Source organism: Puntigrus tetrazona, chromosome 13 (genome assembly GCF_018831695.1).
Source record: "Puntigrus tetrazona isolate hp1 chromosome 13, ASM1883169v1, whole genome shotgun sequence".
NCBI classification, from domain to species: domain Eukaryota; kingdom Metazoa; phylum Chordata; class Actinopteri; order Cypriniformes; family Cyprinidae; genus Puntigrus; species Puntigrus tetrazona.
In genome coordinates this window covers 223768-240339 of record NC_056711.1, presented here as the reverse complement: position 1 = coordinate 240339, position 16572 = coordinate 223768, and the positions used below count along the sequence as shown (strand labels likewise).

General features: G+C 38.5%; 2 protein-coding genes across 3 annotated transcripts in view; one reads left to right on the top strand and one right to left on the bottom strand.

Moving 5' to 3' along the window:
• Positions 1-980: 980 nt before the first annotated feature.
• Positions 981-16382, top strand: LOC122356753 (spermatogenesis-associated protein 48). The gene is made up of 10 exons (XM_043255812.1): positions 981-1061; positions 6878-7427; positions 7533-7591; positions 9270-9346; positions 9635-9773; positions 10389-10456; positions 10552-10593; positions 10762-10869; positions 10956-11057; positions 14568-16382. Exons 1-10 carry the CDS (start codon positions 981-983, stop codon positions 14692-14694), a joined length of 1353 nt encoding a protein of 450 aa, XP_043111747.1. The 3' UTR covers positions 14695-16382.
• The window catches only part of fignl1 (fidgetin-like 1), a 46097-nt gene continuing 32971 nt past the window's right edge, over positions 3447-16572 (bottom strand). Inside the window, exon 4 of one of the 2 annotated variants that reach the window (XR_006252308.1) lies at positions 3447-3465. The gene's annotated coding sequence lies outside the window, so the exon portion shown is untranslated. Of the gene's footprint in view, positions 3466-12683; positions 12910-16572 lie in introns of those variants that run through there. The other variant, XR_006252307.1, reaches the window with a different exon arrangement.

Below are 16572 nucleotides of genomic sequence, written 5' to 3'. Positions count from 1 at the left end.
GTAATAGGCTATAATTTTTTTAGTTGTTTAAAATACATTTTATTTTCATTGACATCTAATAGTGTTTTTGTCTGCTGCGATTATTTCTCATTGTTTTATTGTTTTGCCCATTTTATTTATTCATAAGTTTGCTGCTGCTATGCATTTAAAGTGCTCTGGAGCTGAACTTCTCTCTGGCGATTAATCAGATCTTATATTGTTCAATGTGAAAGTGCAGTGATGGTGTTTAAAAACACATCGGGTTCATTTTCCTTCCATCATGACAGAGGCGACTAATTCAAAAAATCAGATTAATGTCTATTATGCATTCGCCTCAAGGTGGGAACATCATTTGGCTGTAATCTCTAAGAGACCCTTCAGCTTCCTGACAGGCTACTGCTATTGCCTGATTCCTTGCCCGTACAAACCACTTCCAGTAAAAGGGTCTGTGAATACGAACCCCCCACACGTTTCACTCTGCGCCTCTGAGCCCTTTTGTTTTTCCATTTCCTATTCCCACGTTTTGTGACAGCTTCTCAGCTGTTGGTTCAGATCTTTTTAAATTGTTGCTTCTGATTATGCGTGTGTGACAAGCCATACCATTCTATCTCAAAAATGTCAATTGGCTCTGACTGATTTTCATTTGAGCTGTCTACTCCCAACACGGCATTGATTTCTAATGAGAGAGCTGAGTAAACACTGTCATCTGAGGAAATACATACGCTGATTATAAACTTCTCTATACTGAGGGAAATGACGGCTCGCTGATATCTGTCCGCTCCCTCGGTCCCTAATGAAAAATATAGAGCGGCAGATTTGTTACTTCATTGGGCTAATTGAGTGTGACAGGCAAAGAGCAAGGAAGAGGGAGGGTGATAAAGCAGCACACAGAAGCTGCCAAAGGCCACACTGGCAGGACAAGCTCACCCCAGGTGCTCATGGGGGTTTCATAGGATGACTAGTGTTTGGATGAGCAGTGATGCTGCTGAGGCCAGCAGGGCATGGGAAGACGGGAGACCGGAGAGGAAGAAAGGCCAATGATCACTCAGACTTACGGCTACTGCTTGGGGCCGAAACCCACGGCAATGTGACATAAACATGGCTAAATATTCACTTTCATTAAATGAGCGTGCATTTGGAGCGGCATGCATTCTGTTACTAAAGAAATCAGATTGTTTTGGCAAACATTATGCAGATGTTAAAAGGATAGGATAGCAAAAAACGAAGATTCAGAAAAAGATATTTTATGGAATCTTCACGCAGACATGTTCCATGAGACGACAATTCGCAAAAACCTCCTTGGTTACTGTTGCTATGCGTGACAAGCCATGCCACTCTCACGCTACACATCACGTTCTCACACAGTAAAAACACACAGAGCAAAGAGGAAACTGAAAGACGAGACAAAGCAGGTTACTTCTAATATGAAGCCAATTTTGTCATTTTTTAGAGGGTTCATTTGATGTTGCTAAAAAGAACACTATTTTGTGTATTTGGCGTAATTCTATGTTTTTATGGGGTTTATGGGGATCATAAAAACACATTATTTTCCACATACTGTACATTATTGTTTCCCCCGCTTCCAGAAACGGGTTAATTTGTACAAAGTTGTTCTAACATTGTTCTAAGAGGTGAGGCCAATCAGTGCATTGTGATTGGCTGAATACCTCAAGCCCCTTACCATAACGTTAAGCATGATGATGCAAATACAATAAAGCACATTACAAACGTGGCATTTGTTGCATCCAGTGGGTACATAATTACTGATTCTCATGACTGCATTTGTGATCAGAGAAACAATACATAAGCACTACCCTTCGTTGCTCAAAACCCGCATTTGAATAGTAAGCAGGCTGATCCTTGTTAATCCAATCGACCAATCAGATTTTTTTTTTTTCAGGAAATATATGTTTTAGGCTTATGATCTACAGCCTTGTTAATGAGCTATCATTTCCCACTAATTTTAGGAACCAATTTTGGGTAGGGTTCGATTTAGTGGTAGGGATTGGGATAAATCTATATTTTTGGAAAGTAATGTTCGGAAATAATAGATGAATGACACCGATGCACAAGCAAATCAAACCCGATTGCTTAATCACATTGTTGTTCCAGGGTCAACAAAAATGTTGATCCAGGAACATGTCCAGGTTCTATGTGCACAGCCAGCATATGCTGCTCTCAGGCTTCAGGAATCAGTCCTCCATAATCGCACCAAACACTACAGAAAGAATAATAGTCTTTGTTCTATGCGTAAACATTTCACCAGTGTTTGAAAATAAACCCACTTTGTGATGTAGAGAAGTGGGGGCGTGTTTAAACGTGCGTGTGGACAAGTCATAACTTTAATAAAGAATATCTCTTTTTTAAATTCAGGTTTTAAAACTTTAGTCTTTGCAACTTTAGGGATCTTCTCTATGCAGATTGTAACAGCTTGTAACGCTCCAAAGAGAAAGGGGAACTCGCATCATATGACCCCTGTCTTTTTTGGATTCAGGATGTTTTTGGATGGCAATGGGATGTTAATGCTACTTAACTGTTCATTAACTAAGTATTCCCAACTTACTACATAAGCAAAAAAAAAAAGAAAAGAAAAGATAATAACCATTAGTCACGCTCAGTCTTGTCTTGTATGTTATGTGCACACAAGTCCAAGCGTGAGCACATATCTTGCTGGCTGTAACGTAGTCAATGTGGCATCAGTGGTTCAACCATAATTACAAAAACCACAAAGTTACAAGTACTTTTTTTCACAAGGAAAACAAAAGTATATATTCTTAAAGCTGTGCAATGTCCTTCCTAACTTTTCGGGCCTAGGAATATTTCAGTTGCATTGCTCACTACGGAGGGTCACAAAGCTTTCGGGTTTCATCAAATAAATCCTAATTTTTGTTCAGAAGATGATCGAAGGTCTTACAGGTTTGGAACGTCAAGTTCTTCATAGTCTATTAAAATGTTCTTTACACAATAAAAAAATGGTTCTTCTTGAAATTGTTCACAAAAAAAAGCATTCTTTGGGGAAAATGATTCTGTGGCATTGAGAATATGAACATCTCAGTTTGAGACCTTCACTTTTAGGACTGTAGGAATAATCTGCATTTCAGAAGGAAAGGTTTGACATCCCAACATTTTCTTTTGAAAACCTTTAATAATGCTGGCATACTGCTGGGAGACATCAAGATAAACGCCAGTGCATTTTGTTTACAAAATAAATGAAATTCCATCTTGATTTTAAACCCTGTAATACTTCAATTTACCAGACAGTAAAAGGCCTTTTATGGCCTGTAAGTGGGCACCTTATTAGAGATTAAATAAATAAGCATCATCTGAGCAACCATTGCTGTCTCTCCCTCTTTCTGTTTCTCTTTTTCTTTTTCACACTTGCACTCACAGTCTCCCACTTTCTTTTTCACAGTCCCAGGCGTCATTGCAGGTCAGGGTCCATCCTGGGTCTGTTGTCTAATTAACAGGACACAGCCAAAAAGAACCCTGGCCAGAAAGAAAATCAACACACACAGCTCAGAAATAGATCATCAGAAATGGAAAAATACTTGCAAGTGATAACTAGCAAGTTCATCAAGACAAACTCTGAAGTCGTGTCTGAAGGCTTACACAACTGTAAAAGCCTTCAAATTCGCACAATCAAATCTAAAGTTTATTTCTGTTTCGGACCCCAACATTCTTTAACCCCAACGTCTACTTTAATTTCCCACAGAAGAAAGAAAGTCATTCAGGTTTGGAGTGAGGTGGATGGGGCTTGCAAGCTCTGAAAACCAATTATAATTTTGAAGAAACCATAACCCAGGTTTATACATTGACAGTATGTAGGCATGACTAACAAACTCCACAGCAGCTGCTCACGCTTCTCTCTCTCCTTTTTCATCCCTTTCTTTTCCCCTTTATTTTCCCTTCTCTCATGTCATCTTCTAAATATACAGTTGCATTTCTTTTTCTAGATGAATGAGGCTTACCCAAATTAGCCACTCTGGTGCACGGCTGGGCACCATGGGATGGGTGTGCGGCTATTTAAATAATGTCAGGGCCTGCGAAGGAAAGGAGGGAGCAGACAAGCAGACTAATAACCAGATTTCAGCAACATGGCACTCTCACTCTGTCTTTCTCTCCCCCTTTCCCCTCTCTCTCTCTCTCTGAAGAAAATTATTTCTTGGACTAAAAATACCCATATCCCTGCCAAAAATACTTTCATCTCCAAGCACCAAAGATGTTCTAATTCATTAAGAGCTCTCCCACTGAATGAACCCCAAGCGAAAGAGCGCGAGAACAAATAAATTAAGGATCGGGCATTAATTAAACGGAATAGCCACGCTGACGTTAACGCAAAGCATGTCACATGTTTTTAGCGTATTATTTGGGAACGTGAAGGAGCATCTATATTGCACATTCCTGGTGAATTCTCGTTTTGCCCCGGGGCGCCGCTCTCACGGATCATGTAACACTAGTTTATCCAAATGCCTGAGGAGTCTTTTACCAATGGTGTTGCAAAAATGTCATCACACTGTTCTTGTCAGGGATAATATGGCCAATTAGTGTGCACGCAGACCCAGGAAGATAAAAAAACACAAACTGTAGGTCGTGTTTTGGCTGGAGTTCATTCAGGAGTGCAATGTTTTGTAGAAGTGAGCAGCACTCTACGGCGTTTCTAGGCTTAGAGTGAAGCATTAATTCTTAATTGTTTACAGAGGAATTTGTTTACGTCTCTGCAAACACCACTGCGGTTGTTTGTGTGTCTTCAGACACACGGGTTGTGCATTCCCGAACGAAAATGCAAATCGAAGCATAAATAACATAAATGACTGTTAAATGACTGTCAAATGGCCTTGATTAACTCAATTAACCATCAGGAACCTGGTGATCTGCTTTCACATCTTAACACATATACACTGGTTTCTGGTTTTGCTGGACACTGCTAGCTGGGAAGCCTTTGATTGTGTCACATGTGATTTTCCTTTAACTGGTGTGTTTCAGCTGAGCAGTGCAAATCATAAAGGCCGCTATGCTTTTTTTTTTTTTTTTTTTTTAGAAAGCTTGAGAAAGAAAATGATTAATATTCAGCCTTGAAGCTTTATATTTAAGGTTACACTGAGTCGAGCAGGACCTACGGTCTGTTTTCTGCAGTAAAGAACATAAAGCTTGAGACACAGTATCCAGCTTTCATTTCTTTTGAAACAAAGCAAGCACTATAAAAGGGTGTGAATTATTAAAGGGGGAGTCTGAATTTGAACCTCCACTGAAAACTGTGCTGACTTACTGTTTTTGGGTTTTCCTCTCTCTCTTGAACCGGAACTGAGATATTTTTTCGACATAATTAAACAGGAGGGTGGGGGCGTTATACATGCAGAGCAACATTGTCAAATAATTCTAATTGGACTATTTTTAACCCGCCGTTTCCAGTCCATACAGTTTCCTGCATGTTTGTTGGGTGTTTATGTTAACGAAGGCCCGAGTTTAACAGCAGCTATCAGCGCTTATCACCGTCATCAGTGCCGCGTTGTGACACCCAGATATACAAGGGCATTCTCATCAAGAGCGCGAGCACACACAGTCATATTAATGACAGAGCTGTCTTTATAAACAAGTTTAAAGAAGAATATTGCATTTGACCACTTTTATCAAGCCAACCATCTTCTAATCTTTGGCCACTGATGCAGACTGTATGAGATGCATTTTGCTTCAGTGAACATACAGACCATGGAGACCAAAACCCTGTAGACTCAAGATTATACAATAAACAAATATTTTTTGGTATGCTTATTGTAGTCTAGAACTAACTTTATTTATTTTTTATCTAAAAATGAATGCCACTGATTGATCATACAAGCAGGTGCACGGGAAAATAAAAGCAAAAGATCTAGCAAAAACTATGAATCTTACACGCTGCTAATTTTATTCATGTTTAAACAATGCCCGATGAAGGCCGTGTGACCAAAATATTGTATTCATATTTGTAGGCAGTGTGCATATTATTTGATTTACCGTGTGAAATTAATTTTAATCATGCGTCAGAGCTTTTGATTATTAATCACAATAAAGCAACCGCCGCCTCTCTGTGTGGCTACTTCGTGTTTTCTCAGCGCTGATAGTATAACAAACTACATTAATAAAAAATATAATAATAAACATCAACATTTACTTGGTCTACATTCTCATAGTGAAAGTATGTGGATGTCCTACGGATAGATAGATAGATAGATAGATAGATAGATAGATAGATAGATAGATAGATAGATAGATAGATAGATAGATAGATAGATAGATAGATAGATAGATAGATAGATAGATAGATAGATAGATAATATAAAATAACAGGCTATTGGTTTTTAAGCCTATGATCATTGATGACCACACAGCCTACATTTTGAGTGACTTTGTTGTTCATACAGTAGAGATATGCACAAAGATATTAAATTTGACATGTGAAACTGCCAAAAGGTGTCTGTTATGCTTAGGGTGTAAGAATGATATTTGACTTCATTTAAGAGCCACCATCACAAAGTGAATCACCATCTCAGCTCAAATTATCTGATCTAGGTCTCCACCTGGTGACCATTACTTGATATTGCCTTTTTAAAACGCATACCTATATGCATGAGCAGCCTACTCAAATCCACTAATTACTACTAATCATCATTCCTTCAGCTTATTCCCATTTTACTGCTCAAATTAGATTAAAAACCAGAAGTCGCTGCATCGCTCAGTAATGAGTTTTAGCTTCGCTTGGAGTCCCAGCGTCAGTTTACAGACACATGCCAGTAATTTGACCTCCCGCTGACTGCGGTGACACAGGAGGCAATCTAATGACAAACTAATGACACGGTCTCCTGGCAACAGCGGACGCCGATGATTACACCTGTGGCTTCCATCTGCATAATCCCACATCCAGAAGAGGGATGCGGCGTCTGTGGAAATACATTCTATTCATTGCTTAATTGTTTGCTTGTATGAATCGTTAATGGAGGAGGAACGGGAACCTTATCGTGTGAGACTTCTCAAGGCGCCCTGCGAGGGCTCAGAAGAAGCGAGCAGGTGGCTGTGCAGATGTATGAATCTGCCCTGTGGGAAGGGTCCAGAGGGAAGGCATGACTTTGAGAGCTTGATTGAGACAGACAGACGCGCTTTCTACAAATTCAATCGTGGAGCCCAGCCGCCTGATGAAAGGGCTCCTCTGGCTCCGCTGCGTGAAGATGTGACTCTAATAGATCCGTGCTCCGGTCAGCTGAGCGCAGGGGCACGAGTGCGTCTGGAGGAGGAGAGCAGAGGCCCATTCATCGATAAGGTTTACGCTGCGTCCGATCTATGGGTTCCAGCGGGAGCGCGAGACAGGCCTCAGACGCCTCCATCCAGGCCTTCAGCTCTCATGCATGACACGTCCGAGCACAAGAGGTGGAACTCCAGGATCAAACCAGAGGCAGCACTTAAGGCACACCTCGGCGGTAACTGCAATCTTTTTTGTTTTACAAGTTTGGACTGCAACTAAAAACAGTTCATCAGCATCCGATTCGTACATATTTATTATATTCCATCTGCTTTGTTATCAGGCCGGACGAGTGCACCGAGTATTAAACACCCCTCTCAGGACAGCCATGAAATGAACGCGGTCAGTCATAGACACGCTCAATTATTCATCCCTGCTACTGTAATAATACTCTTGTAAGCTGTTTGTTTGAAGCTTTAGCACTTTTGCAGCGCTAAACATTAACTATTTATGTGAAATGAGCTTTAAAGAAATAGTTCACTCGAAAAGGAACATTCTGTCATCATTTACTCACGCTGTTCCAAACCCGTATGATTTTTCTGTCTTCCCTGGAACATAAAAAGGGAATAGGAGAAGAGTTTACTGGTCGCTTTTATACATGCGGGTTCCTTGAACGTAGCTGCAGCTTTTAATCTTCAAAAACAAGAGCACCGTGAAGGTATCAAAAAATTGTTTGTTTGTGTGTTTCAGCATCCTGAGAATCTAAACTGTTCTGAGGAACAGACACTGTTTTGTGCGAGGAACAGACCTTGTTATTCGGTTGTTGTCTTATGAACTCTCCTTGGCACAGGCTACATCTATGAGTAGTAGCAGTTCTCGAGTTCATTAGTTAATTCATTTAATAAGATCTGATTAGCTTGTTCATGAACGGGACTGATCTGCCACTTAAAGGAATAGTTCACCCAAAACTGAAAAATCGGTAATCATTTACTCTCCTTCAGGTAGTTCCAAAGCTGGATGAATTTCTGTGTTCTGCCGAACACAAAGAAAGATATCTGAAAAGATTTTGTAACCAGGCTGTATTTTTTCTTCCTATTATGGAAGTAAATGGAGACCCAAAACAGCCTGGTTACGAACTTTCTTCAAAATATCTTCCTTTGTGGTCAGCAGAACAAATCATTTCATACAGGTGTGGAACGACTCGAGGACGAGTAAACGATGACAGAACTGTTATTTAACTAAGTAAGTGACACGATGACCCTGTTTACTTCTTCAATTTACATTAACAGAGTATATATTAAGTTACAAAAATGACAAAAACAGCGTATATATGAAATATTATTATCTAAATATATATTTTTTATATGAACAGGCTATCGCTGTGCTGAAAGGCGCATAGCCTTTACTTTATAAGTGAAGAAATACAGAATCTAATAATGGTTTTGTCCTAACCACAGGCTCTACTCTCCAAACTTACACATACCAGAAACCTTCAAATTTCAACATAACACATTAAACACATTAGATCTCCTGTACATTAACATTGAGAAAAAAACGGAAATAACACCTAATTTAATTTTTAATTCTTAACAGTCTGAAGCAATGCATGTTGGGAACTCGTTTGAATGGGTGTACATACATTGACATTGTCTGTGTGAAATATATACTCAGTATTGATTATATTTGTATGCATCGATATACAGCCATATATTGTCAATGCATATGTAGTTGTATATTGAAAAATATTAGCACTATATGGAAATGCATTATGTAATACATCCCATTATATTTAGTAGTAGATTTCTGTTCTGTAAGGTTGGGGCCATTATGATAGCTTACTTTGGTGATGCTTTTGAATCCTTTTTTTTAAACATACAGGGTCCGGTCAGCATTCATTGTCAAAAGAGCTAAAATTATTCTATATTCTTCGAAATGTCCTATTTTGTGTTCTTTGGAAGAAAGCAAGCATTGAAAGCAAGAAAGAACTGTTTTGTATTTTCCTATTTTGTCACCCTTTATATGGGACATTTGCTAAAATATTCCCATCTTTCTTCTGTGTCTTTGCACTATCCCTTTATAGGGTGCAGAACCACCTGCTCTTTTTGATAGCATAGCAACGGCAGCTCGACAATACATCTACACCTCTGCAGCCCAAAGGTCTGATTAGTTGCTCTAAAAGCTCTCTTAACAGCACCGCTACCACCTTTTATGTTCCAAGACTTTCTCAACTTGACCAACTGGTACTTTTCTGTATTACTTGTCTATTCATGCATCTTATAGGCACTGTATCCAAACGTACAGTGCATTAAATGTAGGCTGTGCTTCAGTTGTAATTTTGACTAAAATCTGTATTTCAAGTCCATGCATTTATGTGTTGCATAAGTAGCTAATGTGCAAGCTGAGTGTTCATTATACAAAGGATTGCGTGAATATGCTGTGCTTTAGAGCGTATGAGGATGTAGACTGGGACTCAAAGTTACCTCCTCGCCACAAACCACCCACGACTACTCTGGAGAAAATGGCTGACCCTGTGAGTCAACGTTTTGTGTTGAAGCGATACCACAGCAGAGCTGAGCTGTGGCAGGTGAGTCTGCTGCACTGCATGTAAACGGCTGAGACATTAAAGGACTAGTTTGCACAAAAAAAAAACTTCACGTCATGCGGGCTGTCAGTGAGTTTTTTCTTCATGAGAACTGATTTGATCAAATTTGGCATTAAATCATTTGCCCACCGACGGATCCCCTGCAGTGAATGGGTGCCGTCAGAATGAGAGTCCAAACAGCTAATAAAAACACCACATTCATCCACAAGTAAACCATGTGACGCCAGTCCTTCGGTAATGTCTTGCGAAAACAGGAGACAATTGCACGTAAAAGCATTCCAAAACATTTTTTAACATTTATGTTGATGGGTTTTGATGTAAAAGGGGGACGGTCTTTTTTGGCTTTGACAAAACACACAGCTTTTTGCTTCACAACGCAGATGGACTGGAGTGGTGTGGACAACTTGTGAAGTATTATGTTTTTATCAGCCGTTTGGACTCTCATTCTGACGGCACCCATTCACTTCAGAAGGATCCACTGATGAGCAAGCAATGCTGAATTTCTCCAAATATGTTGCTTTGAAGAAACAAACGCACATACATTTTAGATGGCCTGAGGAGGAACTATTCCTTTAAGAGAGATTTCATTGCTTTCAGGCCATTGGATCCCATTGGAACAGACATCAGTTACGTTCCACATTTAATGCAAGGAAACCCATCAGCTTGTATGTATATACTGATTGAAGCAATTCTTAAAGTGCGAGTTTTGCTTTATATTTACATACTTGTGTTGCTGCTAACTATTGTTTTCAATTAACAGCACCAGTCCATGTAAAAAATCAGGCCACATACCTTTATACTGGTAAGAAGATGCAGAGATCTTAGCAATCTAATGAACGTTCTGTATGTATTATAATTAACTCAAATAGCTTGCATACATTCCAGTGTATTGTTGCCGACGGTTATTTTTCAGTAAGGTATATTTTAAAAAGGCCTTGAATGATATTTGTGATCTGTCTGGACTGTGCAGCGGTACGGTGGGCTCTGAGAACATGGACAGCGTGGACGTCCCAGGAGAGGACTTCATTCCTCTGACTGTTCTGCGCACCACAGTACCTCCTCCCACCCCTGCCAGCTAGTATGACTCTGATCTGTGCGTTTCTATATACATCTTCACAATTCTATAGTACTTGTTATAAGGAAGGTGCTTTGTTTTTTCTGTAGCCGAACTACCATTCCTGGTTACACCGGAAAAGCCCGGTTTGACAGACCACAGACCTCAGGTGTCAGTCTGCCTTCTTTACCATATACTCCACAAACAGCGGGGTAAGTCATCTCAGCAGTTCAGATTAAGATATTTTACTTTGCCTGGTATGGACTGGCCATGTGTTCAGGACGTTTCCTTGCATGAGACACTGCCACAGACTCCAGCATCTCTTTGACTTTAATGTAAGCGCAGGGAAATGGGCAGATACATATTTTGCTTTGTTACAAGTTTATCTCGACAATCACTGTTTTCACATGAACCATAATGATAGATAGACAGATAGAACTGTCTAGTACTGCCTTAGTAGTCCTAAAAATAATCCATTATATATATATATATATATATATATATATATATATATATATATATATATATATATATATATATCATTCAAAGAGTCATATATATGTCATATATATATATATATATATATATATATATATATATATATATATATATATATAATATATATATATATATATAATAATAATATAGAGGCAGGCAGACAGACAGAACAGAAACCACACAAATTAAAGATGAAGCCGGACAAACAACAGGACTTAAATACACAAGGCAAATCCTTAATAAACGAGACACAGCTGAAGACGATAAGATAATTAACTAAAAGTGGGTCACACTGAACACGTGGCACATGAAAACAACAACATGTGACATGTGAGTCCACATGTGACAATATATGTTGTTGTTTTTTACCGTCACATGTTTTTTATATTATTTTAGATTATTATTGCATCGGATTACTTACATTACACCTACTTGTAAGACCATTTTTTCCTCAGTAGGTGGCAGCAGTGCTTTGAATTTAGAAAGTTCTTCTGCGGGTTAACTTTTGTGCTCAACACCGCTACACAAACTCTCTAACAATACGTTTCTAATTTTTGTTTCTAATTTTCAAAATTATTGAATTATATACATATTATCACAATTTATACTGAATGATGTTTCTATCATTGTTTACAGCAACTCCAGACCATATTTTTACATTAACATAAACAAGCTGAAAACACTCTAACTGAACAAAAAAAATATTTTTACTTTTCTATAATGTTAATTATACACCAGATTTATTCTTTAATTAAAAATAAAAAAGCCAGCAATTTTGATTAGAAAATCGATTATTTGTGCAGCCTAATATATATATATATATATATATATATATATATATATATATATATATATATATATATATATATATATATATATATATATATATAGGATATATATAGGAGCATCATATGTACATATATAAAAACACATGATGGTGATATAGGAAATACATTAAGCCTAGTCTGTGTCTTTGCATACATTTGTGTCAGGTTATTTTTTATACCCACTGCAGCAGTAAGCATGCATGCCTTGCTGTAGCAGTAAACACATCACAGAATCACTCTGAAGAGGTGTTTCCCACAACTATTGCATTCATTTATCTTCTGATCTCTTTCTCCGTTTCTGCCTTAGTATGTGCAATGTCAAACGTATTTTTTTTCGAGCTCCTGCACGTTCCCCTTCTGTCAGTGCCTGCCCTAGATTTACAGCTCTTCAGCGCTCTGCAGCATGGGCTCTGGCTGGAGGTGTGTGAAGCATGTCTTACAGCATCACTGAGTAGACCCCAGCGTGGTGTGTAAGGCTGAAAGAACGTTCAGGTCCTCTCAGAAAGCAAACGAATGAATAAAGACCAGAAAGTGGACAGATATGCTTTAATTCTCAATTGCTGAAGTTACAAAGGCAAGAAAAATCGCGAGGCATTGATATTTTCTGTGGGTTTCTGAAGAGTCAAATCAGACAGACACTACCGGGAACAAAACCAGCCTAGCGGCGCTCTTCCACCCTCTGTCTGCAACGGCAAAACGTCCTCGGCTTTCAGAATGAGTAGGAATGAGGCATCTGCAGCTGAAATAAAGAGGAAGAAGGAGGAGGAGGTGTTTGAGAGAAGCACTGGAGGAAAACCAAACTCCTCACCCAGGGACCGGGTGGTTTTTTTGAAAACGTGTTTCCTAGCTGGGCCCCAGAAGAGCTGGTTTACCGTCTTTTTGGAGCAAACCTCTCCAGATGGCCCTATCCAAAGCTGAACTGCTCTTGTTGCCGGTGGTAATCGTGGTTTTTACTCCATTTTCCTGGAGTCACCGGTGCTGTAAAATCTGTTTCCTTTGCCGATAAAACAGACCTCCCATCTCTTTTCCTTACAGCAGAAAGTCAGCACCTTTACAACTTCCTCTAACTCTCTCCTACTCCTTATTTGGTGATAAGTCAATGTCTCCAAACCGTTTCCATTCCTCCGCAGCTTTGGCAGCACTCAATCACTTGAGAGCGTCATAAGACACAGAATGTGTCATTGTTTGCTTTATGGAAGATCAGACACAAGCGAATGAAACTCCTCTTTTCAAAGCATTAATAGACACAGTCCACACATAATTCTGATCTAGTCGTGTCAGGAGTGTGACAAACAAAAATGATGACAAGAATATGAAATAAGACAATAGCCTGACTTTGTAAGTGAACTATTATTAGCATAAATGTTTAGCATTAAGCATGACGATAAATCAACAACTTATTTCATGTCTTTGAAAGGTGTGACATCAGTACTCATACAAAACCCAACACATTTAAAACAAGGCAACACTTTCTATGAAGCTTGTATTTATATACATTATATACATTATAGTGGTATTCTTAAGGCATTATAATTAATGCATAATGAATTACAAATACATGTATAATTTGTTAAATCATCTAATGAATACTCATAAGAACAGTTTTATTGTGTTATAATATTTACTTATTTGTGGCTATAGCTTTTGAGGATTATAATGGATTATATTACTCATGCATGTTTCACATCTTGTCATCTTACTTATTTTACTTTACTAAAGCACTTCTAATAATAACAACACTTTTTCCCCAAAGCCATACGATCAGATATCCAATCAGATGGATGAGTAATATTTTTTTTAAAATATCAGTTAGATTATTTTGCTGGTACCCTTTAGCCAGCTGTTGATAAGTAACTCTGAATCTACTAAACTGCTAAATATATGCTAACACTTTTTTTTTTTTTTTTGGTGGTTCCTCAACAGAGATACTGAGTATAGGATACTTTGAAGTATGTAAACGATATAGTGTACCTTCCTAGTAATTTACTAATACTTTTAGGTTTATATATTAAATATAGCATTTTTTATTCGGTTGAAAGTAATAGCTAGCTCACATTAGCCCCAAAATTAGCCTCACACACACATGTTGAAAGGTAAAATGCAGCTCTTAAATAAACACTGTCAACATATGACATAGTCTATTAAAATTCAAACACACTGCAGTTGGGTCATTTTCCTAAAAAAATACAACTAACTAACGAAATAAAACAATGACATAAACGTGATTTTAGAATCTTTAGTATTATTTGCAACGTTTTTGTCAGTTTTTGTCGCTTACACCGATTGTGTTTCGTGATGAAAACATAAAAAAGTGAGTATTTTAAGTGAGTTTTGTGGTATTAGGATTAAGCTGATGATTGAATCCAGAATCCAGTTTGACCAGTGTTTTGTTTCCAGGGGTCGTCCTGGTACCTGGAGCACCCCTGAGTACGGACACAAGGCTCCTCTGTCAGGAATGATCACTACTGTCCCACCGGGAAACCCTTACCTTCATCCCAAAGCCCCGGTGCTTTCCATAAAATAACTCTAAAAGCACGGCATGTCCCTTGAAGGGAAGAATAAATGATGAAGAAGCGTGGGAAATGAAAGTATCCTTTTTCACGAAATCCAATCTGTGTTTGTGAATAGATCTATAATGATGCAATGTCAATGACTGATTCTCTGAGCTCTGAATAATGAGATGCTTTATTAGCATAATTTCCCTTGATTTAGATGAGTGCTTCTGAAAATGTGGAGGTTATGCCATTGTCTTAAACATTCGCTGTGGGTGCGTGTGGGCTTTTCGTATTTGACTACATGTCTGTCCATGCGGATAAACGAGTGAATCATTTCTTCACAGATCCTCTTTTGCGCGCTTTTTATTACTTTGGTTCATCCAAATGGCACGCACAAACTGCTTGTGGAACTACATTGTGGTTATGCAGCAATAGCAATGCAAATAAAACATAGGCTGTTATCTTAAAAGAAAACAAAAGACACACGTTTCTGAAATGCTCTAGTTTTGCACCCCAAGAACTGTGGTTTGGAGAATAAAAGAAAGAACACCAGTGCAGCTTCACCTGCTTACAGGAAATAGGAACGTGCTGGTTTCCTGTTTCCCCCTTTGTCGTCTTTGCGCTATGTTGAAAACGGTCCGCTCTGGAAGCGGCGCACTTGAATCCAGCAGAAAACACCTAGAAAACACCGACTGGAAGAATCAGGACTGAAGTCCTGAACGGTGTTCAAGTTCTGAACCTTGCAGTTGAGGAAATAAGATGCGATTCTAAGTTATGTTTTGCATTATGGGAAGACATTCTGTTTTTTTTTTTTAGTTGGTTTGACAGCTAAACCATGGTGGGAATAAAGCCCTCTCTGTGGTATTTCCAGAGATGGAGATGTGGTTAACTGATAACTAATGTCCATCTTGGGGCCAATGAAAGGGATCAGACTAGACTTTTGTTCGAGGGTCTGGAGAGCTTTCTCTGAGGTGACCTTCAGCCCATCACTATGAGCCCACATAAAAAAAAAACTAAGTGAAAGCATTTTTAAGGTAAGACAGGCTCAACACAATTGATGTAAGTTGCTGAAGCAACTTCTAATGTTACAGAGATTTTCCTAATGAGCTTTTCATAGTTCTTCCTCTACAAACAGGCAGGTGTAATGTCTGAGGATTTCAGGGGTCGCCTCATCCCCGAGTCTGTTCATCTGTAGAGTGTGATGTGAAGCGGAAAGGGTAATACGTTTGCCAGGTTTGACATCATAAAGGTGCAAAACTTTGCAGTCCGTTGTCTTTTGTCTGTAATCTAGACATTTCGAACCAAGCCACTTTCTGTTGGCCAGCGAAGCCAATGTAGCCCACTTGAACCGGTTGTGAACTCACATTTTCAGCTGTGTATTTCTATTAAAATGACTTCATTTCTCACATGAAAATTCCCTGAACAATTCTAATTGTGACTGGACCTTGACTGTTTTCTGCGATTTAATCAAAATCCAGTTATTCAAACCAAAAAACAGTTAATTAAAAGTCATTTATCAATTGCTTATAAAGTACTTATCACAACTCTAACATGTTATTATTGTTTTTAATTGTTTTGTTAGTTTAAAATCCAGTTCATTGATTTAACATTGGCACAGGAGTACCAGAATTGCTCATTTCTGACACCAAATAAAGACAAAACAATTACGTCTCACTATATGCTCATATCTTACTTTGAGGGGAAAAAGTAAACATTGTAGGATTAAATAGGTAAATATGGTCAGTTTTGATTCCTTGTTGGCTTTAATGTAACCCATGTTTACAGCATCATTGGAAAAAAGTGACTGTGGTGACATTTCTGCACAAATTATTTATTTATTTAAATTTTTTGTGACACTTTCAAAGCGACATGTCCAGTGAGTGTAGCTAAAATATATGTCTAGTTTT